This window comes from Rhinichthys klamathensis, unplaced genomic scaffold (assembly GCF_029890125.1).
Source record: "Rhinichthys klamathensis goyatoka isolate OS25496 unplaced genomic scaffold, OSU_Roscu_1.1 h1tg000206l_1, whole genome shotgun sequence".
NCBI classification, from domain to species: domain Eukaryota; kingdom Metazoa; phylum Chordata; class Actinopteri; order Cypriniformes; family Leuciscidae; genus Rhinichthys; species Rhinichthys klamathensis.
Genome location: NW_026606731.1, coordinates 2,879,209 through 2,907,118, shown reverse-complemented (window position 1 = coordinate 2,907,118; position 27,910 = coordinate 2,879,209). Strand labels below are relative to the sequence as shown.

Here is a 27,910-nt window from a genome sequence, read left to right as displayed (position 1 = left end):
CCTGTTGAGATGGATTCTAGCTGTTCGATTTCCTTTATAAAGGGTAGAGGACCAGTATTACACAGACCCAGAAAACTAAGCAGGCTGGTTAAGAGCAGTGGTCAGTTGCATACACTACAGTGCGAAACGCTTGCCCGATTTCATCTGGGCATTAAAGTGCATCCCGCAGTGGTTCTCGGGATTTAGATGGTTTGGACAATAATGGTGCTGGCCATGAGCGCCCTCTACTGGCCCTGCAGGCAGTGGACAGACTCAGAGGATGAGAAGGTCTTAAAGTTTGTTGGTGTATAGCGTATCCTCGTCACTTTCGCTCTCATCTTGAAATTCGTGGCTCAGGAGAGACTTTTTGGAGCCCATAGACATGAGGCGGATCTCATCATCATAGTCGTCCCTGTGCTGCCGTAGCCGATGGAATCCGTCCTTTTGTCTGTTCGACTTTGCGGAGCAGACGCACCAGATGATGCAGGCTGTCACGACCAGGGCCGTCATTGCGGCAGCTGTAGGATTGGGTAAAGAAAAAGACAGCCATTGAAAATTTGCATATTAACAAAGTCTTTTTTTTTTTAAAATGGCCTCTTGCCATGAGCGATTTGATCTGCCTACCTGCACTTGCCACGACTAATTCTCTTGGCAGGCCAAATATATCGTTCTCCATGTCAAATTCAATAATAATGGAACTTGCAGCTTCAAACGGTGACACAGACACCTGAAAAGACCACAGGTACAGTGAAAAAATGTATGCATAGATAGCGTTTCTCATTTAAAATGTATATTATATTATTAGACAATAAAAATGAATTTTTAATTACACCATCTTCTTCATTACATTGAATTGTATATTATTATAAATTTTTGTTTAATTAAACTAAATGTTCTGTATTACAAATATATATATATATAATAATAATAAAATAAAATGTATGGTATATTATTAGACAATTTATTATTATACTGCATTGTATATTATAGAGTGTGGTTATTTTAAACTATGTATTCTGAATAATAAATATACATAAAATAGAAAGAAAAAAAAGAAGACAAAAAAAAAATGTGTAACAAAAAAACAACAACTCAAACATAAAAAACAAACAAAAAGAAAACAAAAAAACAAACCAACACAGCAAAAACAAACACTCACCTTCTGGGATTGCTGCTGGTAGCCGTCAGCCACCGCTTCAATATTGTGTAAACCAGGGGCCAGAAGTGCGTGGAAATATCCTCCCTCACCGGTGAAAACTCGAACACCACCATTCAATACTATTATAGCACCCACGATGGGCTTACCGTTCTTATCCTTGACCACTCCACGAACCCCTTTGTGTACCTAGAACAGAAGAACCAGCTTCAGCAAGGACTAGCTGAGATTGAGTGGAGGGTGATGAACAGAGGCAGAGAGGACAACAACAGACTGACCTCAACCAGCATGCTCAGAAGAGACTTCCTGTTCTCAGCCCAGAGCGTGGGCAGCATTTCAGCCAGTGGGAACAGGCAGCAGCTGGTGTAGACAGTCATCTCAGGACAGTGACCAAAGTCCACACTGAAGTCCTACAACATGGAAAGAAGGTAATCAGAGAGTCAGGGAAATTACTGAGGAATTAAGATTTAAAAAATGATTGTCAACTAGTTAGTAATGACCCAAAAATGGGGTTCTGGTCTGTTCTGATTGGATCGCAGAGAGCAGTGAAAAAAGCAATGCTAAATGCAAAACATTCATTTAAAATAGCAAAACGCTTCCCTTGTCTTTTGTTCTTGACATCCAAATCTGTGTGTCCAAACTTTATGGTGTGCTTGCACACATTCGTGTCACTTGGTAGAAGCTAGCCATATTAGACGGATACGAACACAGTTTAGTTTTGTTTAGAATTTAACCGGTCTACCATTCAAAAGCGTGGGTTCTTTTAGAACTTTATATTCATCAAAGAATCCTAAAAAAAAGCTGTCATGATTTCCACACAAAAATTTAACTGCACAACTGCATAATAAATAATGTTTCTTGAGCACCAAATCAGCATATTAGAATGATTTCTGAAGGATCATGTAACACTGAAGACTGGAGTAATGACTGATTTGCCAACACAGAACTAAATTACATATCAAAATATTTTGAAATAGAAAACATTTATTAAGAATGGCAATAATATTTCACTATATTACAGTTTTTACTGTGTTTTGATCAATACTACTTTTAAAAACATCACAAAAAATCTTACCAACCCCAATGTTTTGAATGGTAGTCTACGCAAAGTAAGAGGAAATCCAGAATACAATAAACAGATTAATTTGCAACTAGGACAACTATGGTTTGTGAAGACCACAGGTTTTATGTGGTGAATTATTGACTGCTGACATTTCATATTAATAATTGTTAATAATTGCATATTGTTAAAAGTGTTCATACTAATATAAATACATTTTAAATGTAAACCTTTTAATATTGTAAAGGAAGTTTTTATTTCTTATAATCAAGTTTTAGTAGATTGCTCGGTTCTGAAGCAAAACCAGTTGATAAGCGGTATTAATGCGTGTTTCAGTGATCTGTTCAGTTTGTAAACTACCTTCATGCTTCCCATGTGACTGTGCCACTCTGCTGCTCGAAGGACACCATCAGGAATGTTGCTCACTGGGGGAGACAGGGAGAAAGACAGAAATAATTTATAACATCAACCTAAAAATGGTTCATCTACCTATAAATTTAACAGAGCAGAGGCTCTGAAATTGCTCACTGAGCATTTTCTTGTTACTAAAGAGATAAACCGTTGTTTTAAAAACTTGAAGTATGAAAGAAAATCAGCATACGTTGACTGCTGTTTGGACATCCAGTATTGCCCAAGTGCATTGTAGGATGGTTTTTTGCATACACAGTAGCCAAATATCTCAGCGTATCATCATTTTCAACTGTAATTAAGAAGGAAGGGGGAAAAAAACAAAGAAATAAACGAATCAGAACACAGATGCAATAAATGTGTAATTTCATAAAGCAGAGGATGAGCCAAAACATACCAGATTGCACTGGTTTGTCATATGGGTAGGTGACCAAAACAGAGCCTCCATCCAGAGCCACAGAGAGAGAGAAGCCCCTTTCCTGAATCAGATTCATCACAGCACGCGTCTCTGGCTGAGGCTCTGCAGCACGCTGAGAAGCATTCCCTACAGAAGGGCACATAAACAGTCAGCCGTCATGTAGACTAAGCAGTGGACCGTTGTCATTGACACAGACATTATTGAAATGTAAGGTATCATTTGAATGCCATCCCACCGAAGAAGTCACTGTCAAGGTCCTTGCCGTGAACATTGGTCATGCCAACAGTGGAGGTGCAGTCTTTCTCTTTCGCCAGCTCACGTCCATCTGGGTTGATGCTGGGCAGGATAACAATTCTGGTCTCATTTATGAGCTAAAGACAGAGGTACAGATTAACCTTCATGTACTTACATTTAAATGATTATTCTGTTTGGTTTCAATAAAATTGACTTGGCTTGAAATTATTTCATTGACAAATAAGGTAAGCTTTTACAGTCATTTTCTGTGGTAATCAATAACACTAATGCTGTCAATAAGCACAGAAAATGAATTTGACTTGTACTTGGAGTGAAATCTACTTAAAATGAGACTTACAATAGAAGTCTATATGATAAGCATGGTATATGTGGGTTTTTTTTTGTTATCATATGTGATACATCAGGCTTTTATGGCTCATATAGTATGATATAACAGAATATGGAGATCATACTCAAGAAGCGGGGAAAACAGCTCAATTTTATTCAGCAAAAATATAGTTTATATTTCCAAAAAGTAAGATGAAGTTCTGATAGCTTGTGATGCAAATGAATGAGATCTTTATAACAGTAGACTTTTCACTCTATACCTCCCAATAATACGTCTTAGTAAGATGATATTTAAATGCTTAGTTTTATGATCATGGCTCTGAAGTTTTTAATTATGGGTGTCAGAACATATAATGAAATGAAATACAAGATATTCTTACACTTTACAGGATGCTTTTAGAATTATACTAAAAGGCCTTTTACTTGCTAAAAAGTATGAAGGACCAATCAGACGATAAAAGGCATGTAGCAGATTGTGTACAACAGGTTTTTCAGCAGAATTTTTATCATATTGATAATTTAGAGGCCTTAGAGATTTGCTTATCAAACATGATACAGCAGGCTGTTTAGAGTACATTTTTTATAGATAGTTTAACTTTGATAGGTAACCCAAAGCATTTCTTATTGCATAAACTGTTAAATAGTGCCGTTTTATGTTTTATGCTTCTCAAGTCTCACGCATTGGCCGTGAGACACGCAATTCAACCAGTTCACACGGTCACACGCCACATCGTGTATTTCTCACGCTGAAAAGGCAATGCCAACCAAGTTGTCCTGCAAGCTTTATATATAACGTTGTATACGAGGCGCAGGCACACAAAGTGAAGTTTCCTGCCGCCAGCACCCATCTCGGCCATATTGCGTTCGTTACTAGGCAACATAGATGCGCAAACACAGGGAAGTTGACGGAACATTCTCAGCCACCGTACGTTCGTTACTAGGTAACCAACAACATCGCGCGAACACACGTCGTGACTGAGAAGGTAAGTTGGAAGAAAGCTCATTTTTAGGCTAGAACAATTAATATATAGCCCATCGTATACATTATTATTGATGCAGTCAAAAACTCTACAACTACTTTGCAAACCAGGCCAGAAGCTTTGGCTCAGTTTGGCTAGCTTACGTTATCTGAAACTAAGGGAAATGTTAGTGGGTATGGGAAGGAATGAAGATGTATTTCTTCATTTTATTTTAAATAATATATTATACTGTATTAATAGTCTTTCTAATTACATTAAGGCTACATGTATTAAAGCAGAGTGCTCTGTGTAATATTTTATATCCTGTCAAAACATACATTAATCATTGCCATTGCATTTGTATTTTTCAAAGATGTCAGGGAAAAAGCAAAAAGATATTTATGTAACGTTACACACACACAAACACACACCTTAATACTCAAATATGTCCATTTTTTCACAATGTCCCACCACACAATAAATCATTATACCATTTCAACTAGACGCATTCAAAATGCAAAAAGATTTGTTTTTCCAAACTGTTTGGAGCAATTTGTTATATTTTAGGAATTTTTGTATTTGTAATTTTGAAATATAATATTAAAGAGTATATTTGATGTGATGAATTTCTCTGTCATTTATCAGATTTACCAATTGTTATAATTTCAATTTGTGCTGGTTAATTATGAACAATGGGTAAAATTGGGGGGTGAGGGCGGGGCTCCATTAGGGCTCCTCCCCTTACCGCATGTGATCTCATTCCAAGCTTTTGATAAAACTTGACAACCCTAAACTGCTTCCTTCATCCTTACGTTTCCCAAAAGTATCGTTAGCCAACTATGGATGCAAGTTCCGTTGAATTGCGTTGGTAGTGATGGAACTTGCGACTATAGTTAATTTTGCGAAACACACCCCTGGTTAGGAGGATCATACTGTGACCATCAAGGGCATCACTTTTGCACAAGAAAAGCAACTCACCTTGGTGATGGCCGCGTTCTTGCCGTAGTTAATACAGAGACTGGCAGCAAACTCCAGAAGCAGCTCTGTGCCCACTGGGGCGTTACCATGGATACCTGCCACAAACCGGATCTTGGGCTCTGATGGTTCTTGGACTTTAGGGTTGTTGGAGATCTCCAGAGCCCAGATAGTTCTGAACTCCACACTCTGACCAAGACTTCATAGGGGGAAAAACATTTATCACATCACTGCAATTGTTTGACTTAACAAAATGTTTTACTTCAGTTAAATGTTTTAATCCATTATAAACTATTATAAACTGACATGAAATTGGACCAGCAGTTGTTGTCCTAGTAATGAAATTACCATTGGACCTACAGTGCCATTCAAAAGTATCTGGTTGGTAAGCTTTTATAATGTTTTTGAAAGAAGTCTCTAATGCTCATCAAAGCTGCATTTATTTGATTGAAAATACAGTAAAAACAGTAATATTGTGAAATAAAACAAGATATAAAATTTTAAATAACTGTTTTCTATTTTAATATATTTTAAAATGTTTTTTATTCTTGTGACACTAAGCTGAATTTTCAGCATCATTACTCCAGTCTTCATTGTCACATGATCCTTCAGAAATCATTCTAATATGCTGATTCGGTGCTTAAGAAACACTTATTATTAATTTTGAAAACAGTTGTGCTGCTTACTATTGTGGTGAAAACCATGAAATATAGATTTTTAGATGAAAGTTCAAAAGAACAGAATTTATTTGAAATATAATTTTTTTTTGTAACAACATGAAAGTTTTTACTGTCACTTTTTTTTTTATCTATTAAATGCATCATTGCTAAATAAAAGTATTAATCTCTTTCACAAAAACAAAAAAAGAAATAAAAATGACTGACCCAAAACATTTGAACGGTACTGTACTTACCTCTTCTCTGGTCAATTATTTAAACTTTGTGACCTTAAACTTGGTTCAGCACAAACTATAATTTTCAAAAATGACTTCTGGGACTAAGCTATAGTTCACACAGTAACTTCATTGTGTACTGAATGCAGAGACATGAATCTCTCTCATTCCCAAAGAATCGCCCTTCGGGGTTTATGGTCACAGAAACACACAGGATTCAGTTCAGGCATGTGTGCAGAGATCAGATAAACTGACTAATGCTTTTGCTCAATTTAACAGGTGTTCTCTGAGGGAAAGGCATGGCACACGTGTAAATAAAAGCTCTCCAGAGAACTTCTGTGTTTAAGGTCCCTCATGATCACGGAGTTTGTAAACACTGAATCCAACGTGTCTGTGAGATGCATAAGAGATCTGTACCTGTAGAGTGAGGTAATCTCCGGGAAGTTCAGGGTGAGGCCGCGCAGGAACTCGGAAACTTCGCTGTACCGTCGATAACGGAAGCTGCTCTGGGTGGGAGTGTCCTTGATCAGCTTGTCTAGACCGGATTCTCCTGACAGCAGCTTGATGAGGCTCTGGAACTCCTTCACACTGGGATCCAGAATTGGGGTTGAGCCTTCTGTCATCTGTCCAGTTGTGTAACTGTGAATCCGGGTCAATGTGAAATTAACAATCTCCACTCCTTCCTTAGGCACGTTGACATAGGTGCTAACTGAGGAGTAGCTAAAAGGATGGAAAGAGAGAATGTCAGTAATTTACAGTCTTAAGGCCAATTCACAACGCACAGACAAACGCCAACAAACACGTTTGTTTGGTTTTGGCGGATCAGTGTGTTACCCCTGTTGGCGTCTGTCTGGGGTATTTTTCACCTGACTGAACATGTTCAATCAGAGTTTGTCAGTGTCTGTTGGGGCAGTGTGAACATGACAGTTATTTTTCATTTTGTTTGTTGGCGTTTGTCTGTGCGCTGTGAATCTGCCTTTATGCAAAAAAGGAAAATATTAAATAAATACCCATGATGCTAAATAACTTTTTAGGGCTGTTAAAGAGCAATTTAAATAAATTAAATAACAAAAATAAGGTGAAAACATACATAAATACAATGATTATTTATCTAAAATAATTGTAAATAATTGCATATCAACATTTGCTGAGAAAGTCTCTATATATGAAAATAATTCAAAGCTATTACATTATTGTTGCAAAACTTTTAAAGGTGCCCTAGAATGGTTTTCTATATTATTTTATAATGTTTCCTGGGTTGCCCTTATAATGTTAGTATGTTTTTTAGATCAAAAATAGTCATAATTTAGAAATAAAAGACATTTTTCCTAGCCTGATTTTAGCCTCAGATTTGAACGCTCTGTTTGAAGGGGCGTGTCTGCTGTGTGTAACCGGCCTCTGCTGTGATTGGCTGACATGCTTGCATATGAAATAGCTATGTATTACATGTGAAACTCTCTCGAATAATTTTACTACAGCTATTATACGTTTTTACTATTACAGCTATCGAGATTAACGAATCGTGAGATGTTTTTAAAGTATTTAGATCTAGTCCCATCACATACAATGTTGCCGTGATGACTGAGCATTGAGCAAGCAGATCACTTGATCGCGAGCATGAAGATCTTATCATGAAGATCTTATCATTGGAATGCAGTTTCTGCACTCTCTCTAATGCTTTCACCAATGCAAACACGATCATGTAAATACAGTAAGAGCTTGGTTGTGCAGTGTAACGTGCGTCATTGAATTCATAACGAGTTTAGCAAGTGTCCAGATAAACTCGCGCTGTGGAAAGATTGTTCTTTGATCGCTTTCTGTATATCATTTATTCACAAACAATTTAAATAAGTTTTTTTCATCCTACTAAAAGAAACGATGTGAAGTTGATATTTTAGTCACTGGCTAAGATTACCTGAGAAAGATTACCTGTCTGAACTTGAACAATTACACATCAGAAAGTGTTGCTTGGTAGCTCGATTGATCCGAGACCAGCTCTGTATTGGCCCAAGTTGAGGAAACAGTCGTCGGTGAAATGTTTGGAAATTTCCAGAGAAAATAAAATTAAGCCATTGTTTCGTCAGAGGCTCGGATGAGTGAACAAAAAAATACTTTTGTGTTCATGTGTACATTCAAACACTGAGCAACTGCTATGCTTCGGCTGCAGTTCCGCCTGGCATTGGACATGGGCTGGCATATGCAAATTCTTGGAGTCGTACATATTAATGATCCCGACTGTTGCGTCACAGTCGGTGTTATGTGGAGATTCGCCTATTTTTCAGGGGTGTTTTTCAAAAACGAGATTTAAGTAAGAAGGAGAAAACAATGGTGTTTGAGACTCACTGTATGTCATGTCCATGTACTGAACTCTTGTTATTTAACTATGCCAAGATAAATTCAATTTCACATTCTAGGGCACCTTTAATATACATTACAAAAAGTGCCTTAAGTCAATATATAGTTACCCTATTATAGTTACAAATATTTTTGTTTTTTATATGTTTATCACTAAACAAAAGCAGATCACAACATATTTAACGGCCTCTGTAAGCTTCCATATGTTTGGAAAAAAATGCTATCTTTTAGTTTGGTACTACAGTTAGTGCAGAAAATTCATGAAAGTACCCTTGGGCAGAGACATTCAGAAGGTATTTTCCTGGGACGAGTAAGCGCCAGTAATCTCCTGCGATGTTGGATGTGATGGAGTGATTGATCGGGTCCACAGTGATGGTCGCATTGGGGATGCCAGATTCATCTTTGCTGTCGATTACCATTCCTTTTATCCCACGGTGGACCTGAACATCCAACAAATAATTGTATAAGGTGTGTGGCAGAATAGAGATGAAAAACAAAATATGAGAAAGAAACAGCCAGACTGTTTGACCTGATGGATGAACTGGAGAAGTGATTTGCGGTTTTGTTCCCAGTACTTTGGCAGGTCTGTCGCTGGTGGGTATTTGTAACAACCCAGTTCAATGGTCACCTCAAAGCAGTTAGTGTTGACGTAGTTCCAATCCTGCATCCCTCCTGAGGGAAAAGCACATAATGCACATTTATATTTACTTCTTATTAAAGCACTTTTATACAACTTTTTTCTGGATATTATTTTAGGATGTCAATTTCAACAATGAGAGTTTTGTCTATATATTTAGCTATTTATCATTATTGTAAAGTGTTTTTTTGTTTGTTTTTTGTGCATGTGTATGTGTTTTTTGCTTTTTTTTAATTATTTTTTTTATGTTTTATCTGACTGCTGTTGTAAGGTCAATGTTAATTTCTGTATCTGGATTTGAGGACCCCCTCGAAAACGAGATGGTTCATCTCAAGGGGTTATTCCTCTTCTATAAATAAATATCAAACAAAAGGCCATCTGTCCATTTGTCAAGTGTCTGTCAGTATGTCAACATTCAAAATTTTGTCTTGAACTTTCCTTTTCTAGTAATTAATCCCCCCCCCCCCCCCAATCTAGTACTCACCGTGGACATTGTACCATGCAGCCCCATTGGTGATGCCATCTTGAAAGTATTCTTCGTACGGATGCAGCTCCTTACAGGGCTGACCGCCATGCATTTGAGCGTTTTCCTGAAAAAAAAGAGAGAATTTTTTGCTGACCATTGATTTAACTTTTAATGATTAAATATTCTTAACGACGTAATTTGATTTCACAGAAAAAAAGAAAGCCAGGTATTCACCTGAGAGTAAGCGAGAGCCAACATCCTGAACACGGCATCATCTGAGGACTTGCTGTATCCGACAACATCTTCTAGATTATCGTCAAATGGATAGTTCACCACCAGAGAGCCTGATAGAGATTTATCTAGAGGTTATCCGTCTGTGTTTAGCATGCTTTCAATCAAACAGAACCATTATAAATTAGGACCTACCTCCATGAAGGTTGGCAGACAACACAAACGGGTAGCTCTTTGCCCAGTTCATAACAGCAATGGTCTCTGGCTGTCTGGGATCTGTGATGAGGTTGAACCGGTCAGGAAAGTTACGGTTCAGGTCATAGTTGTTAGAGTTGTTACGTCCCTGGATGCCATCGATATCTCCTGCACAAAAGAGAATGTTTTCGTTATGGTTCCATCTTCCTGCAGTTACTATGCTGCTCCAACACAGAGAGAAAAAAATGTATAATAATAAAAATTAAAAAAATCTAATTCTAATAAAAATTATTTATTTATTATTATTGAAACATGTTGCCATTATGTTCCCGTAGTTATGATGTTGCTCCCACAGACAGATTTTTTTTTACAAACATTACATAAATAAATAAATAAAATGTATTCTTATTAATAATAATATTATTATTAAAAACATGTTGCCATTCTGTTCTCATCGTTATTATGTTGCTTCCACACAGACAGAAACAAATAATAATAATAATAATAAACAACACTATTATTTTCAGTCTTTTCTGTTTGGGAGAAACATTACATATATAATCAAATTAATAATATATTTATTATTATTCTTTATTATTATTATTCAAACAGTTTGAGGCTAACCATTTCTTTATATTATAATATTGGTACAAATAGAATGATGAAAAAATACTCTTTCCTTGCCAGTGTGTGTGTTTTTGGCCACTGCCAGCATTTTCGATCATTTTCACAAACTTTTCATGGTCCCCAGAATATTGTTTTATTTGAATATCTGAACATGCCATATATCAAAAGAAAGAACAGAGCCTCTGCTTTTTTATCATCACTTGAATGTGGTTGAGTTTAATAAAAAAAAAGCAACATTTTGAGCAAAAAGCTGAGAAAATCGCATTCTTGTCAAAAACTACATCCAGATCGGATTCAGAATGATGATCAAAACATAGATGGAGATCAAGTCCATCAACACCCCCTTACAGTCCTATAGGTCGACATTTTATTCAGTAACATTAGGCCGTTTTAATTTATATGCTGTTTAATGTTGATGATCGCGTTATTTTACATATGCATCTGCTTACATATGAGATCGCTTGTTTCTGCTTCTATTTTGCCAGTTTTGATTCAAAGATTCTGTACTCTTTCAGAAGATTTGTCATAGCGCTCCCTACGGTATAACAGTGAAAACACGGATAGCGAAAATTTCCCTCAATAGGGGTTTTTCAGAGTTGACAAGACCTTACCCTCTTGGGACGTTTCGTATCCATCTGGGTTCATTGAAGGCATGATGTGGATACGCGTGGAGTCGACGAGCTGGGTGACCTCAGGGTCAGTGCCATAGTTGCGACACAGGTACTCGATGAGGTTGAGGAGCAATTCACGACCAACCACCTCATTGCCGTGCATGTTACCAATATACTTAAACTCTGGTTCACCTGGTAAGGAAAGACGGGGGTCAGTTAACTTTAGAAGCGGGTTGACTTCTAAAGATGTGTGCTAATTAAAATGACATAAAAATTGGTGGGAAGTACCTAACTCATGGACACCAGGATTGTTGGAGATCTCCATGACCCACAGGAGACGCCCCTGCACAGATTTGCCGATGTAATACAGCCGTGTGATGGAGCTGTACTCAGAGCTGAATTTCTGTAGGAACAGCTCCATGTCGTTGTAGTAATGATGGCGGAAGTCCTGGGGCTGGACCGTAACCCTGGAGCCCTGCTTTTCATCTGCTGCTGCTTTGCTGGTGCTGCTGCTGCTGCTGTCTGAAGAGGTGTCAGTGGGGGACTCTGGGATTGAGGGGGTGGTCAGATTCACATCAGTCTCAGCCACGAGGGTGATGTTCAGCTCAGTTGCTTTTCCCTCATTCACCTCCACCCCAGCCACGGACATGGGAACGTAGCTACATAAACACAAAGATCGACATAAAACACATAGAAAGAACACTTAAACCTGAAGGAGTCTCAGAGCATATTGTTAGTTGAAATAAATAACAAATAAAAGCCATTAGAAGAACTGGGTATTGATTGATACAGATTTTCCCATTTGATTCTGATTCAATTCTATCTCAATTGATTAGGGTATATTTCATGTACTTTATAATGTCCATTTTGTTTATGTGTGAAGGAAATTCTCTTTCTGCTAATACTGTAAATTCTACAAGGCAATGTTTCATTAAAAGTACTGACTTTCTAGGGACATTTGTTTTGGCTTCACGGGTTGCAATGAATGTTTCTGATTTGCTAAAAAAAGAACCAGCTCATAAGAGTCATTTGTCTGTGAATTTGACTATATAGACCTTAGTCAGGGCAGCAGCATATTTAATTTTGGACAGGAATGAAAACGAGGCTGTGAGGGACAGAATTACAGTGCGTTCAAAGAATTGTACTGTTGTTTAACAAACCAATTGTCCAGCTGATGAAACATCTTTCTGAAAAAACTTTCAGTAAACAAAAACTCCATAAAACAGTTTTGAAAGTTTAATGATCTAGGGCCTTTATACTGTGCGTGACTGTAAATTTATCCCTCACAGCCTTGTTTTCATTTGTGTTAAATTCAATTTGCTATCTAACCTGACTACGGTCTATTGATCGTGCTTTGGTTCACTAGAATAAAAATATGGTTCTTAAGAGTCATTTGTTCGAGAATCGGACTACACTGATTGTTTTTGATTCACTAAAAAGAATGAGCTCATAAGAGTCACTTGCGTGTGAATCTGTTCATATAAGTCATTTTTGGATTAGACTACACTGGTTGACTGCAACTATTATTTTTTATATTAATTTTATAAAAATTAACAACAGGGCCCAAACTCTGCAGTTCAGCAGAAAGCAGTGATATCTGCAGGACAGGCAACGCTGTACATTTTCACACAGCAACTGAACAATAGCACAGAGTAAAATATATTTTTTTAAGATATCAATATTGGGATGTAGATGCTAGAATAGAACAAAAATTCTATAATTTTACCCAGCCCTAGCCATCAGACCACTGATCAAGGGATTTTCCACAGAATATTGAATGCATATGTACAGTTTTCCTCATAAATATGCACTCCATCATATTCCATACTTACCCCGGGGCTACAGCTGTGATGGTGTAGGTGCCGGGCAGCAGCAGGCGATAGTAGTCACCAAAGCGTGCAGTGCTCACATTGTGGTTGATGCCTGCAACCATTATCACAGCATCTGCGAGAGGGGCTTCATTCCTGGCTGCTCTCACAAAGCCACGCACTCCAATATGAATCTGAACACATACACAACAAGGCAGAAACTCTGAAAACGAAGCCACACTGACATTCTTGTAGGGCTCATTAAAAAACTCGCCATGCATGTCGTTGTTAGCACCTCAAATTCTCCTACCTTCTCCATGTAGGCCAGCAGGGCCTCCCGATTGTTGTCCCATTCTGTTCTGAGTTGAGATGAGGGTGGGTACTTGCAGCAGCTGAGCTCCATAGTGATTTCCAAACAGTTCCCCTTCAGGTAATTGTAATCCTGCATACCCCCTAATGAAAAGTAAGGACAAATTGTGTACCAAAGGCATGGGATGAATTGACATTGTGGGATTGTCACTGCTTAAACTGTAAACTTCTGCAAACACGAGGAACATTTCAATACAAAGAGTCTTTCAAAAGGTGTAATGTCAAGAATGTTTGGCCAGTTGCTAATGTTAGGAGCATGTAATAAATGTAGGGGGTAGGAAATCATTCATGTAAGCCAACCTACTTTTATATCCTTGAAAAAACAACAAGCTCCAACCCATTTTAAGTGATTGATTTCAGAGAATAAAGAGCTGACAGATATGGGTTAGAACGCATAGGTTATATTGGTCTAAGGTAGAACACGCTGTCATCTAATGTTTGACGACTCCTTCAGATACCAAACCAATGCAGATTTTTTACATGTTTTCTATTTTAATATATTTTAAAGTGTAATTTATCCCTGTGATGGCAAAGCTGAATTTTAAGCATCGTAACTCATTCTTCAGTGTCACTTGATTCTTCAGAAATCATTCTAATGTGCTGATTTGCTCAAGAGAAAAATTCATACTATTATCAATGTTGAAAACAGTTGGGCTGATTAATATTTTTGTGGAAACCGTGATACTTATTTCAAGATTCTTTGATTAATAGAAAAAGGACACCATATATTTAAAATATAATTATTTTGTAACATTATGAATGTCTTTACTGTCACTTTTGATCAATTTAATGTGGCAGATTCATGTACTTTAAATGGTTCCATGGCACTGGCAACACCAAGGTTATGGGTTCAATTCCCAGGGATAAAACATACAACATTAAAGCACTGTCGCTGTGGATAAAAGCATCTGCTAAATGTAGAAATGTAAGAGCAGCCTATAAATGAAGAATCGTTTCTATGAATCACACAGAGCGCGAGGAAATAAGGATCAGAGGAAGCACATCATCTGTAATCTCTCACTAAAGGAGCAGATCAAACCATCAAAATTCAACAAAATCCGCTGAAACAGGACAAACTAATGGCAACTCGAGATGGCAATAAGCACTACGCAGATATATCTGCTGCATGTATTTTTTAACAGCTAAAAAAGTCTTGATTGTGAAAGACGTGGACTTCTGCTCTTTGCAGAATTGACTTTCTCAGACGGTCAATAAAAATGCAATAGTAAGAGATAAAGCCAAGTTCAAGCAATGTAATTTCAAAGTAAAAAGACAGTCCACTTGCCAATCATGGCAATGTCCTGGGCAGCTATTTCCAGTCGTGCAAATTCAGAGGACAGACCAAAAATTCCACAATTGCTCGCAACACTAGTCTTTCACGAAGATAACAACAACTGAAACTGTTCAAGTTAGTCCGGCTAATTCGTGCAGTCTAGAGCAAGCCTAACATTACCTAACAAGTCAAATGACTCTTGTAATCATAGGTATGTGAGGTCAAATGTCTCTGCCCCATGTTTTCTGTCTTTCTATAATATGTGACACTGTATGCTACCAGTCTAGTATGTTTTTAAAGGTGTCAGAAGCCCAGTTCCTCTGTTTGTCAACATACATCCTTATTAACAGTTATTCTGACTTCAACAGTTAGACAGAAAACAAACATATGTGAGGGCATCCTGATTAGTCCCAGAAAAGATCCTGTTTTAACACATGATTATTTGTTAATACAACTAAGAAAAGAATAGGTTAAACTTTCTTATTAAACTATACTTCACTCTGGGCTGCCAAAACGGAGTGTAGACAGCGTATTAATGTTGCCAGGGTCCTATGTTCAAAGCATCTTATGTTCCTAGGGCTAACCTTATGTTTATGTTGCCCTAACCCTAACCCTGGGAACATAAGACCATTTGTCATGTGTTCATTAATTGCAATTTAAATCTGAGGAACATAGGACCCTGAGACGAACATACAGTAGGAATGACTGCCTAAAGCTGGAGTTTGTCATAAAATGATTGAATATTAACTTTAAAAGCGCAGCTGGTGGTCTGTAGATCTTCAAAATGTGTTGGGTACAATCTCAGAAACAGGATTCAGGTCATTGAACAGACTTTGAGACTGGTTTCTATGGTAGAATACCAGTTTCTAAGCAAAGAGAAAACAAAAAGACAAAAATAAATAAATAACATACACACAAATAAAAAAACTTAATGAGGAAAACCAATTTGAAGCATTCTACACTCACATAACTTATGCAGTGTTATTAAGTAATACGATTTAAAAAAAAAGTTTTCTTTTATTGAAATAAAATATAAATATTAGATGGAAAAACTTAAACGTGAAAAAGCTTTTTTTATTTATTTAAAAAAATGATATCGCCTTGAAAACAAAATAAAATAGGTTAAAGGTAAATTACTTAAATGTAAATAATTAAAGCTAAATAGAAATATATAAAATAAGAAAAATGACAAAAGCACATAAAATTAAAATTAAAATTAAAAATATAAAACCAAATTCAAAATATGAACAAATACTACACATAATACTAAAATAACACTGGTCTTATGATCACCTTATGACCTAACCTCCCTGTCAAATGCACCAGTAAACGTTATAAGGTCAACAACACACATCTCACAGGTGACATTTGCATAGGAATTATGCAATGTATGAAATGTAATGCCAAAAAGGGCGTCATATTTAATTTTGGGATCTATTATGTTGTAATTTCGGGTGGTTTTAATGGTCGGCAATTTCTGTCACCACCTCACATGATGACTTTCGGTCCAGACATTCGGGAGAGATTAGGGGTTCACACAGGAGGTACTCCCTTCGTAAACAGCACCAAACAAAATGCCACTGCTTTATAAAAGCTGAGGGAATAACATCCAAATGCAAGAAGTGTGATTTAATCACCATTAGACTGGTTGAGCAAGTCTTAAGGTACATCATGGATCTGATCTGCAAGCTTCAAGGAACATTGTGGATCAGATTTCTTCTGTTTGACAGTGATGGTTGAGAATATGGACTGCAGAGACTGAGGTTACAGACTTGTAAGGAAAGTAATCAGAGAACACCACAACAGTACACTTACAGTCCAGGTTTTGGATTACTTGCTAGACTATTGTGTTACTTACTAGTGCTGTTTGAGAACATTATAAATATCCCCCCTCCCAAAAAACAAAGAAATATCGTCTCCAGCATTCCTCAATCTTAAACAATAATGCAGCTACCATTACTATGTCAATATTTGAAATATGTGACCAAATGGCGTTTGTTTACTAACTCATTATCATACTTCCCAATAGGAAATATGCAACGGAATGTTTTGAGTAAAGAAGGATGTGGGTGGAGCCAAATAAAGACTGTTCCACTGAATTTAACACAGACTACGAGAAATTACCCCCCACCCCCCCTACTTATGTTCTCTGAGGAGCAAGAAACAGAAAAGAAATCATTCAAACCAGTCATTTTTCAAGACCACTGAAATGAAGTTAATTACTCATGAAGCTATAACTCAGCGGATGGACAAAACAAAGGAAAGGGGGGAGAATTAAAGCATGGATAGGGAATAAGTGTTGCTAACATACCTGCCACATCATACCACTTTGCTCCATTTGTGATGCCATCCTTGAAGGTCTCACTTAAGTTCTCTTCACACTTCGGCTCCCCAGTTTTCATAACAGGGTTATTCTCTGCGTAAACCCGGGCCAAGTAACTGAAGAGAGCATCATCGGGCGATCTGCTATAGGTGCCCTCTGTCTCATGACCAGCAGAGTCATCATAAGGATAACTTGCCACCACTGTCCCACCATGCAGATTGCCAGAGAGCACAAATCTAGAAAATGAGTTATAATTAACAATTTAACATCTACTTCACATACACTGGATTAAGACATAACAGACATACAAAGATTAATAATAATAATAATAATTCAATTATTATTCAAAAAGTAAAAAAAAAAAATTGTACAGCTGAATTAGAACAAAGTATATTTATAGAGATTACACGTAAAAAACGTACAACAAAAAAATAGTAATACATGAATAAGTTGTTTGTGATTGCTGGACTACATAAAGATAGTCATTATTATTGTAAGTGCAATCTCTATAAAGTCATCTTAATGAATATAGATCTTATCTAATTCAGCTCTATAATATTTCATTTTTCTGAATAATAATAATACTATTATTGTTATTATTATGGTTATAATTTACAATAAGTTTTAATTTGTTAACATTGGATAACTTCATTGACAATGAAAAAACACTTAGTCTTAGTTAATGTTAATTTCAACATTTAAAACATTATTAAAATCAAAAGTCGTTTCTGTTAATACTATTTAATGGACTCGCGCTAATGTGAACTAATAATGGACATTTGTATTGTTATTACTAACATTAAGAAATATTATTAAATAATGTAACATGTGTAATACTCATTTTTAGTAAATGTATTGTAAAGTAAAATCATTACTATGATTCAGAAAAGTGAAATATTGTAGAGCTGAGCTGAATTGGAAAAACGTACATTTATTTAGATTTTAATAATTTGCTAGATTTTGCAGGCAAAGTACTCAAGATTCCTGCAACACCTGTTGGGAAATATAGCATGGTAACTTAGCTGTGTTTTGGAAAAGGGCAGAAGGTTTTTTAATTGGTTTAAGATGGTCTTTAAGATGGATTTTCTAGCAGTTCTTCTGTCAGAAAGTTGGGTTCAGTTTGTGAATGGTCTTACTTGTTCTCCAGGATCCACTTCATGACAGCAGCGCCTTCAGGGATGTCTTCTGCTTTCACGTGTACCTCTTCAAACTGGTCTGGGAAACTTCTATTGAGGTCGATGTTTTTAGCATTATACCGACCCTCATCTGTTCCCGTACAATCCCCCTCAATAGACTTCTCAAATCCATCAGGGTTCATGCTCGGCATGATATAAATATCGGTGGTGTTGAGCAGCTCTGTGACCCGCTGATCTTCTCCGTACTTCTCCAGCAGATACTCCAGTAAGTAGATCAGGACCTGCCGGGACACGGTCTCGTCTCCGTGCATGTTGCCCACGTACTTGAATTTGGGTTTTCCTGGTAACGTTACATCAAGAGTGGGGTCCTTGGTGATTCTCATTACCCAAAGCTCCCTGTTCTCCACTGATTTGCCGATGCTGGTCAGATTTGCGATGTTTGCGTATCTCTGGGCGAGACTTTTAAGAAGGTCAGTAAGTTCGGTGTAATTATAGTATTTGTTGTAAGTCTCTGCCTCCTGCTCGCCGAGAGGAGCTGAGTTGATGGAGCTGATATAAACAACAAGCAGAGATAAAACCAACAGCGGGAGTTTATGCGATGAACACAAGTTGTTTACCCTCTGTCCCGACATGTTTCCGAAGGCACCTTGACGTATACATGAAATCCTATAAATTTGTCCGCCCGGAGCCAGGTTCTTTCTTTAGCCTGACGTCGGGGTATTTTTGGTAGGCACTTCCTGCTAATGCTTTAACAAAGGGCGGAGTTTCCATGACAGCCGGAGTTGTTTCAAAATAAAAGTCACGACTACAGATTTTCTAACCGATTTCTGCCGTTCGGCTGTAAATGAGAACATGCCGATGTCTGTATTTAACTATTTTAATTACAGAATAGTCGTTGGTTTTATTGATGGTCTATCAAGTGAACCAACCAATGGTCACCATGGACTAGTTTGTTATGTTTGTGTAAAATAGATAATTGTGGAGTTATTAATGTTTTAACGGCAACAACTGTGACTGTTCTCTTTCAAAAAGACAGAGGCCTTTTTAGATCAGTGAAAAACATTTAAAAATTCTTCAAGACCTGAAACCTGAGACAACAAGGCTTTATGGCTCATTTGGGTTAAAATATGTAACCTAGCAGTTCTGAAAAGGTAACATACTAATACAAATTAAAAAATTAAACTGACATTTATACTGATGTATTTAATCTTACTTTAATTTCTTCTCTTAACAACTAGTTTTTATTGAAGTACAGATTTGTGGAATATCAAAATCAATTCTTTTTGTTTTTACTCTTCTAGTTTTGATAAATAATAATAATAAAAAAGATTGAAAACAAGCAGCTTTGCCATCCTTATGGCAGTAACGTTAGATTGAAATAGATACAACTGAGGTTCCCAAACCTTTGTTTTTAATACTACGAGTTTAGATTAAAACAAGTAGCTAAAATAATACATAGTCATGTAGCTAAATACCTTCTTCCAGAAGTTTTAAGAGCTGTATATTACTCGGGCACCCTACACTTTTTAAATAATAAAAATTAAATATCCGTTATACAAACTCCCATGCCGCTTTAAGACTTTTCCAGGTCTAGAAATCAGACTTTTAAAATTAGGCTATACTTCATATAGCCAGGTTTTCCAAAACTGTGGTAACTCTGGTTCTTCAAAAGAAAAGGAAAAGGAAAAAGGGGGTAAATTAAATATCTTGATTATTTTAAATCATCTTAACCCCTTAGCTGTCACCCCCCTTTTTGAGAATGGGGGTTAAAATGCACTATTCAAACTTAAATGGTTGTAATTCAAGAATGCTTTGGAATATATACCCAAGTTTGGTCTTGTTTTAAAGAAAACACTCAGCAGATTATTGCTGAAGTGAGAACACTTCAAAAAATTAAAGTATGAAAAAGTTATGGAAGTTTAAATTTACAGTAAATCAAATATACTGTACTATATATTTTTTTATTTTATATAATATATATTTTACAAAATATTTTTTAGTCTAAAATTACTATAAAATCAAAGCCATAAATCTAACCAAGTTATGTTCCAAATTTGAAGTTGATATCACAAAAATTGAAGTTCCCATGAGATTTTGTTTAGGCGTAGTACCAAAAATAGCCACCGGGTGCCATTGAATTCCATTAAATTTAGTTGTATACATTCTGCCTTAACAAATTAATACATTTCTGTCCAAATATCAATTCTGTCACAAAATTTGGAACCTTGAGACACAGACCTTTCTGACAATATGTGTTTTGTCAAGATTAGAAAAGGTTTTGATCATAAATTATGAAATATAATGATGCCTAAAAGGGGAGGAGCCTGATAAAATAATTTAGAGTACCGTTTCTATGGTAACGCAACGTTCAATTATAAAACGGTTTTCACAGGATGAATTCTGAGTTTATAAGCTTTCAAATGATACCTAATTTATGATAACTGTGATATAATAAAAAAGGCGATAAAAAAATAATATTATATTTTAGAGGATAATATATATATTATAATTTTTAGAGGATAATATTATATTATAATTTTTTATTGAAAAATACTAGATTATATGTTTTATTATGAACTTTTAGCATAAAAACAGAAGTTTCAATCATTAAAAGTGGGTGCATCGACTTTTTGTGACAAAGGTCAGACCTCCTATTATGATGCAGATTTTTTGAGGTGCACTCTTGTCATAAATTCATCAATTACTCTTCCTACATAATTTGTAACACAAAACAGGGGTAGAATATCTATTTAGAAGTCTTTGACCTTTCCAACGATATATAATTTGTCATAATTAGATTAGGATTTAATAGAAATATAGTGAAGTAAAGTTAGGCGTCCCGGTAGCGGGACGGTGACAGTTAAGGGGTTAAGACCCCGTTTGAGAACCATTGCGATAGAGGGCCATCTCATCACAGGACCCTGAACAACATTCCTGTGAACCTGCACGGAGATGGAAGGTTACAATCTTGGTGCACTAAATACTTTCTTTGAATGTTCCGATATGTGCAGAATCTGAATGAATACACACAATATACAATGCATATATACAGTCCAACTTCTTTTTCCAAATTCAAATAAATGTCTTCCTCCTGAAAGACCAAAGCAGAAAAATTCACTTCATAAAACATTATAAATTTCTCCAACTTTGCAGGGTAAATGTTTCACTACCAACCAAAGATAGGATTTTGCTTCATGTTGAAGGAAAAACACATAAAATGTAGAGATAAATGAGAAAGGAAAACATTTTGAGTGCAAAAGAGGTGGTTAAATATTTTACTTGAGGCAGTTTTATTTAAGTTAATTGTTAATTCCATGCTGTTTCGTTGTAATACAGATTCTAAGTCTGTGGTTCCAGTCAGATATCCAGTAGTACAAACTAGTTTCAAGTTAACAAAGTACAGAAGAAATTATATGCATTATGCAGATTCAAGGGGGGAGAAGAAAAATAGACTATTTCATGTACTCATGCAGGCTTAAAATCAACTTTATTAGTGCTTTTTTTCTTTTTCTTTTTGAGACAGCCAAATGGAGACCTGCATTTGTCTTAGTTCTAAAAGCAACAAGGCTCCTTCAGTTGTATAGAGCTGCAGCCATCCACCCACCATCATCAGCCTATGTGAGCAATACAGTATTTTAGCACAAATTACAGTCCAGACCACTGGTAAATGTTACTACATAACTACTACTTGGTGATGTTAAGCATTTTGCTCCACATGGATATCAAGAAATTTGCTTCGACTTTCTCTGAAAAACTAAATTAACAAAAAGAGCACTTTGTTTAGACTTGCCCTTTTAAAGTTTTAATTGTTTTCTTTAACTGCATCATATAATTGCACTAACACAGAAATATTACAGCTCAAACCACTAATAGTAGACATATCAGTAATAGTAATAAAAGTTAATTTCTGTAATTACATTAAGAAAAACTCAAAATATATCCAGCAACTGATAAAAATGTTGAGAAATAAAGCAAATAAACATAAAAAAAAAGGAAAAATGTTGTACCAGGACAAAAAAAAAAAAAAAAAAAAAAAAAAAAAAACTCCAAGAAATCTTAAGTTCTGACCATTCAAAAATCATAATTGAAGTTTGTTTCATGAGTGGTATATTTTATTTCAATTTAAGGGCTAATAAAACAGAATAATATTAAAAATCAAACAAAGGGAGAGAAAACTGGAGGCATCAAGCTGTTGAGTGCCACTTATAAGGTTGGGCTCGGTTGCTCCCTTTGTGAGTGGGGTCTGGGGAGGGGGAGGGGGAGTGGGGTGGAGTCTCATATTGGCTGTGTTGTCTCATTGGTTTTCGTCCTCCACATCTTGCAGCGCCTCTTTATTCTGTTCCTCACCTGTGCACAGAGAAACAAAGCCATTGTTATTGCATTGCACCACAATTGTGTGTCCCTTAAAGAAATCCACGTGTGATGCGTTGTGCATTTTCGCACATCATCAAGTTTGCAACCCTTGCAAGATACTGTGCAGTAGGAGTTTGCCAAATAAAATGCTATAAAAAGCAAAAAATAAAAATAATCAATAGTGAAGGACTAAATACATGCTGTGAGAAAAATAAAATTGATCTATAGTGTTACAAAAATAGAATTTGTCATTTTCAAGCTCAAAAAATAAAATAAAAAAATTGGCTTAAGTCTAATTTGAATGCAGTGTTATCTCATACGGTCATTTAATTGTCACACCTAATTCAGTTCCCAAACCAAAGGATAAGACCTTTAGAGACCCGTACTGTACATTTCTTAGGAAAACATACCAGAATCTCTCAAATTCGAATATATTGGTACAACACAGCCATTCCAATTGGACAGAGGATCTGGCAGTGATCATGCAGAAACGGTTTGTTTCAGACATGCTGCACATATAGCACTCTTGTGGCTACAAAGATAGCAACACAAAGCTTACAAACGGGTGAGTGATGATGCAATTTGTGGACAAAAAGGCAAGTGCTGGAAAAAGTGGCCTCACTTACAAATAAAGTTTGTGGGCATTTAACATTTTCCTTTAGGAATCTAAATAGTGGGGATGAAAAAAGGCAAGATGGGTTAAGTTGGACGGCATGAGGTTGGACACATTACAAGATGACATGAAATGTAGTAGAGAAAGATTAGACTGCTGGTTTTGCAAAGAAATGCAGTGATGCGCACTAGGTCAGGATATACTTTTGAAAACAATAGAGGAACATCAAAATGGTTTAAAAGCTATTCAAAAAAATACAGCTTTCGGTCTTATTTCTGGGGTAGGAATGAATATCTTGGATGCACATTACATATATAAAAGGTTTATGCAATAACATTAAAAACCACTACACTATACTGAGAAAAAGAAATTCTGGGGGATGAATTTAAATAAAATATTTTTTTAATCATACCTAGGCATGTTTGCTTGAACAATTTTACTTTCAAAGTAGCCAGGCGCCTTCATTTTAACTCTTCTTTTAGAGGTAGATATTAGAGATGCCTTACAAGTCCTAAATCGGGACACTCTGAAACAATCGCTCTAAAAATAGATTTGGTTTGTGGAGGAGCTTTTGAGGATGTCACCTTCATGTACCAATGGGGTTCAAAGACATGTTTGTCAAGCTTAGCATCTGAAACTGCAAGAAAGATGATGTGTCTTACCATCTCCCTGCATATCTGAAGTCCATAGTGTCAGGTTATCACGTAACAACTGCATGATGAGTGTTGAGTCCTTGTAGCTTTCTTCACTCAATGTGTCCAGTTCAGCAATAGCATCATCAAAGGCCGCCTTTGCCAACCTAAGATCCACACATAGACTATTATTAAGTTTCAACATTACAAATGAACAGGAATACATTGCAATAAATAATACCATCTTGGTCAGATAAGTAGCCAAACACAATCTAAAAGCTCTAGATGGCACCATATTCATACAAATTAAATAAGAATATGAAAACTTTTATTGTCTGCTGTACTTCAAGCAAAAAGATTTGAAATTGACACTGAAAAACAACAAAACACAAAGAAAACAAACCTGCATGCACGGTCGGGAGAGTTGAGGATTTCATAGTAGAATACGGAGAAGTTAAGAGCCAGACCCAAACGAATAGGGTGTGTAGGCTGAAGGTCTGTCATTGCAATATCACTAGCAGCTTTGTAAGCAACCAAACTGTTTTCTGCAGCCTCCTTCCTGTCATTTCCTGTGGCAAACTCAGCAAGATACCTGTGGTAATCACCCTTCCTGAGGCATCAAAGGAAGAAAAGGTCTGTTTAAAACATGTATAAATAAAGCCGTGACCTCATTATGTCACATACAATTCAAACTTAGATTCACTTAGGAAAAACTAATGGCTTTCATACATTTTGTAGTAGAAGACCTTGGACTCTCCTGAATTTGCAGCTGGGATTAGGTGCTTGTCCAATACATCGAGAATGTCATTGCAGATTGATTTCAACTCATTTTCAACCTGGACATGAAAATGTAAAGGTTAAAAGCATAAAATGCATCATATTCCAGTGATGTTAATGAATGCTAGTTAGCGCACATCTTACCGTTTGCCTATATTCCCGAATCATTTTCAATTTGTCCTCCCCACCCTTATTCTCCTCTTTCTGCTCAATACTACTGATTATCCTCCAGGATGCTCTTCTCGCCCCAATAACGTTCTTATAGGCCACGGAGAGCAGGTTTCTCTCTTCAACTGTTAGCTCAACATCCATCCCAGCCACTTTCTTCATGGAGTCGACCATTTCTGGAAAATTGAAAATAAATGTGATGGACATTTTGCTTACTGGATTTGATCTCAGCCAGAAAGCAGAATACGAGCCACAACTATGGCAAAAATAAGAACACATTTTATTAGCCAGTTACATAGCAAAGAGTCCAACGGGTTCTGGGATTTAAAAAAAATAACCCCATTCATTTTCTCCAAAGGGGAATTGATCAAACATGATAACGTGGGCAGCCACTGTTACACTCCATGTGGTAGAGCTGCACGATTAATCGTTAATATCAATCTCAAATCAAACACCCACGCGATCTTATTCCTAAATGACAACGATTCGCCTGTATCTATTAAACCTCTTACAAGTACGATCGCAGAGGAACATTTAAATCTGCATTGGCGCTGCCGCTGACCCAGAGAGAGCAGTTGTCATCTTTAGGTATGTAACAGCTTCACAAACAGTTTTTTCAACCAAACAGTATCATCATTTCTTAGTTATAAATATTCAAATAATCTCAGAAGAACTGTCCATAAAAGTTTATAGTTCAGATATAAGCACTGATGTCTACAGTAGCGTTAAAAAGAGTAAATCACCTTTTGAAAGTAATTTGACGCATCAAATAAAGATTGTTTCAATTATATCGCTAAACCGACAAGTGTGCATTTGCGACAAGCAACTTAAAATATATGTTTCATTGAACCATTCATTCAAAAACACTGATTCATCCAGTAATGAAACATGTGAAGTATTAATGAGAAAGTTATTGAATCATTCATTCACTCACTGCTTTTTTTAAATAATAATAAATAACAACAATTAGCCAATTAAATATATTTCATAAATAGACTGCAGCAAATAACATCTTGTTAGAACCTTTAGTAAATTACATATTATTTTGTTTAGTTGTATCAGAATCATGGAAGAACCGTGATCTCAACTTTACACAACAAAAATGTGTGTGTAATGTGTATATATATTTATAGTGATTCTCAATTTATCCAGAATCGTGTAGCACTACTATGGTGTGTGTAATTATGCATTTGTTCGAATAAGAGATAAACATTTAACGTTACATGTACATTTGCAATCATTGCCCTTGTGTAGTCAGTATTCAATCATAAAACACTGTGCATACCCTTTGTTAACAAACCATCATTCTACATACTATCAGCAAGCATACTTTTAAGTGCTGAGTGAAAACCCTAGAAACCAAAAATAGGTTAATGGATGACTAAACTAGACAATAAATTACCAACAAGGCACAGTTATAGCTGTTGGTTTAGTATATCGTTAAAATCACGAACACCACAAACCAGAGAGCCTCTTCTCTACAGTATGAAATGAAATCTCACTGCAAAACTACTGTATCTGAGCTTAGCTTTGTTTTACTGTACAACGGCTGCGTCTCTAAATCTACTGAGGTACCTGCCTAGACAGCATTTTTGGGTATCATAGCCCAACGCGCCCATAATACGCAAAAAGTAGGCAGCTCAAAAGGTTTTGAGACACAGCCACGGTCTCTCGTAATGTGCTGCGGGGGTAAACGCAGAAAAGGGCGGCCCTGGTACCGAAATAACTCCTTATCGTGAATAATTGGGTCGATTAAGACAGCTGTTAACTAATATTTGAACCGTTCTTCGCCCACATGAGCCTTGAAGACTGCAGCCACCCCCTCCGCCATGGCTAGCAACAGCTTGCCTCACCCACTAACTCTCCGCCATTTTGTCTCCTCAATAAACGTCTCCATCTTCATATGCCATTCTGTAGTTACCCCAATATCACATCAACAGAATTAACGGACAGTACAAATAAAAGAATCAACGTTTTAAAAGGGTAAACGGAGATCGGTTTGCCATTTACAGGGTGTTCGCTTTGTGTGTACGCGAATTAAGCCAGCTAACCCGACCGTCAGTTAGTCTGTCTGAGCACTCGCTTTGTAAAAACAACGTTCCCGTTACTTCTCAAAGTCTCTTACCATCATATCTCTCCGCCTGCTCGGCGAGCTTGGCTTGGTACACCAAATCCTCCCGGTCACCCATGGTGGACAGCGCGCGGCGAGCGTGTTTTGTGAGAGATTGGGAGTAAAGGAGGAGTGTGAGTTCACCGGCAGGCCCCTGTGCGAGCAACAGCTGCGGATTGAATGGTGGAGTAAAGATGGCGTTACACCTTCATCCGGGAACTTTCACACAGAGCAGCTCCACACACTCCCTCTCTCCCCTCACGAATGCTGTATTTTAACCCTCTTAGACAATTAATTCTGTGCCTTTCTGTTATTTTTGTTACCAAACATTGTGCATTAAAGTGACACATTTAGGGCCAACGTTATTCTATAAAAATGTCAATAGAAAGTAACTCTTGAATTTAAAGGAGGAGTTCACCCCAAAAAATGAATTGTCTTCATTTACTCACCCTCATGTCGTTCTGGTGTGTAATTGTTAGAAATATATTAGTTTAAAGAAAAGACCATTTAAAATAACACCTTAAAATTGAAATGAAAACTTAAAGGAACAGTTCACTAAAAAAAGCTAAATTATTTTAATTTACTCTGTCAGCATACAATAAGATATTTTAAGAAAATCTGTTTGGTTAGCCCATAACATAGAAATCAATGGTAACCAATATAGTGTGGTTACCAAAACTCTTCTAAATATCTTCTTTTATGTTCTGTAGAAGAAAGTCAAGTCATACAGGGTTGGAACAGCACGAGGTAAGTGTTTTATCATTTCAATTTAACATATTATAAATAAAATAATACAT

At 36.5% G+C, this 27,910-nt stretch overlaps 3 protein-coding genes across 4 annotated transcripts in view; 1 reads left to right on the top strand and 2 right to left on the bottom strand.

The window, feature by feature from the left end:
* exo5 (exonuclease 5) overlaps positions 1-27,910 on the top strand; it is a 274,495-nt gene that overhangs the window by 161,228 nt on the left and 85,357 nt on the right. The window lies entirely within an intron of this gene.
* On the bottom strand, positions 5-19,194 carry cpda (carboxypeptidase D, a). The gene is made up of 21 exons (XM_056263447.1): positions 18,461-19,194; positions 17,313-17,560; positions 13,670-13,812; positions 13,384-13,553; positions 11,840-12,210; positions 11,552-11,743; positions 10,314-10,481; positions 10,122-10,231; positions 9,906-10,011; positions 9,314-9,456; positions 9,055-9,224; positions 6,847-7,149; positions 5,541-5,736; positions 3,257-3,392; positions 3,001-3,147; positions 2,797-2,895; positions 2,556-2,620; positions 1,414-1,545; positions 1,139-1,324; positions 604-706; positions 5-497 (listed from the first exon to the last, which is right to left on the bottom strand). Exons 1-21 carry the CDS (start codon positions 19,090-19,092, stop codon positions 271-273), a joined length of 4,047 nt encoding a protein of 1,348 aa, XP_056119422.1. The 5' UTR covers positions 19,093-19,194; the 3' UTR covers positions 5-270.
* Positions 22,545-27,321, bottom strand: ywhae1 (tyrosine 3-monooxygenase/tryptophan 5-monooxygenase activation protein, epsilon polypeptide 1). Of its 2 annotated transcripts, XM_056263456.1 has the most exons (7): positions 27,129-27,321; positions 24,980-25,179; positions 24,788-24,894; positions 24,462-24,668; positions 24,089-24,225; positions 23,440-23,479; positions 22,545-22,807 (listed from the first exon to the last, which is right to left on the bottom strand). In XM_056263456.1, the coding sequence occupies exons 1-6, from the start codon at positions 27,190-27,192 to the stop codon at positions 23,472-23,474; spliced, it is 723 nt and encodes a 240-aa protein (XP_056119431.1). In that variant the 5' UTR covers positions 27,193-27,321; the 3' UTR covers positions 22,545-22,807; positions 23,440-23,471. The 2 variants fall into 2 exon arrangements, with proteins under 2 accessions (XP_056119431.1, XP_056119430.1); XM_056263455.1 differs by lacking the exon at positions 23,440-23,479 and having other exon boundaries at positions 27,129-27,320.

What these genes read in the sequence shown, in the direction of transcription:
- cpda (XM_056263447.1), bottom strand. Translation starts at nt 19,092, where the DNA reads ATGTCGGGACAGAGGGTAAACAACTTGTGTTCATCGCATAAACTCCCG. An exon ending in AAGTGGATCCTGGAGAACAA is followed by an intron (nt 17,561 to 18,460) that starts GTAAGACCATTC and finishes CTCATTTTCTAG; the next exon opens with ATTTGTGCTCTCTGGCAATC. An exon ending in ATCACAGCTGTAGCCCCGGG is followed by an intron (nt 12,211 to 13,383) that starts GTAAGTATGGAA and finishes GTGTTTATGTAG; the next exon opens with CTACGTTCCCATGTCCGTGG.
- ywhae1 (XM_056263455.1), bottom strand. Translation starts at nt 27,192, where the DNA reads ATGGGTGACCGGGAGGATTTGGTGTACCAAGCCAAGCTCGCCGAGCAG. An exon ending in TTCGGGAATATAGGCAAACG is followed by an intron (nt 24,895 to 24,979) that starts GTAAGATGTGCG and finishes TTTCATGTCCAG; the next exon opens with GTTGAAAATGAGTTGAAATC. An exon ending in TCTCCCGACCGTGCATGCAG is followed by an intron (nt 24,226 to 24,461) that starts GTTTGTTTTCTT and finishes TGTGGATCTTAG; the next exon opens with GTTGGCAAAGGCGGCCTTTG.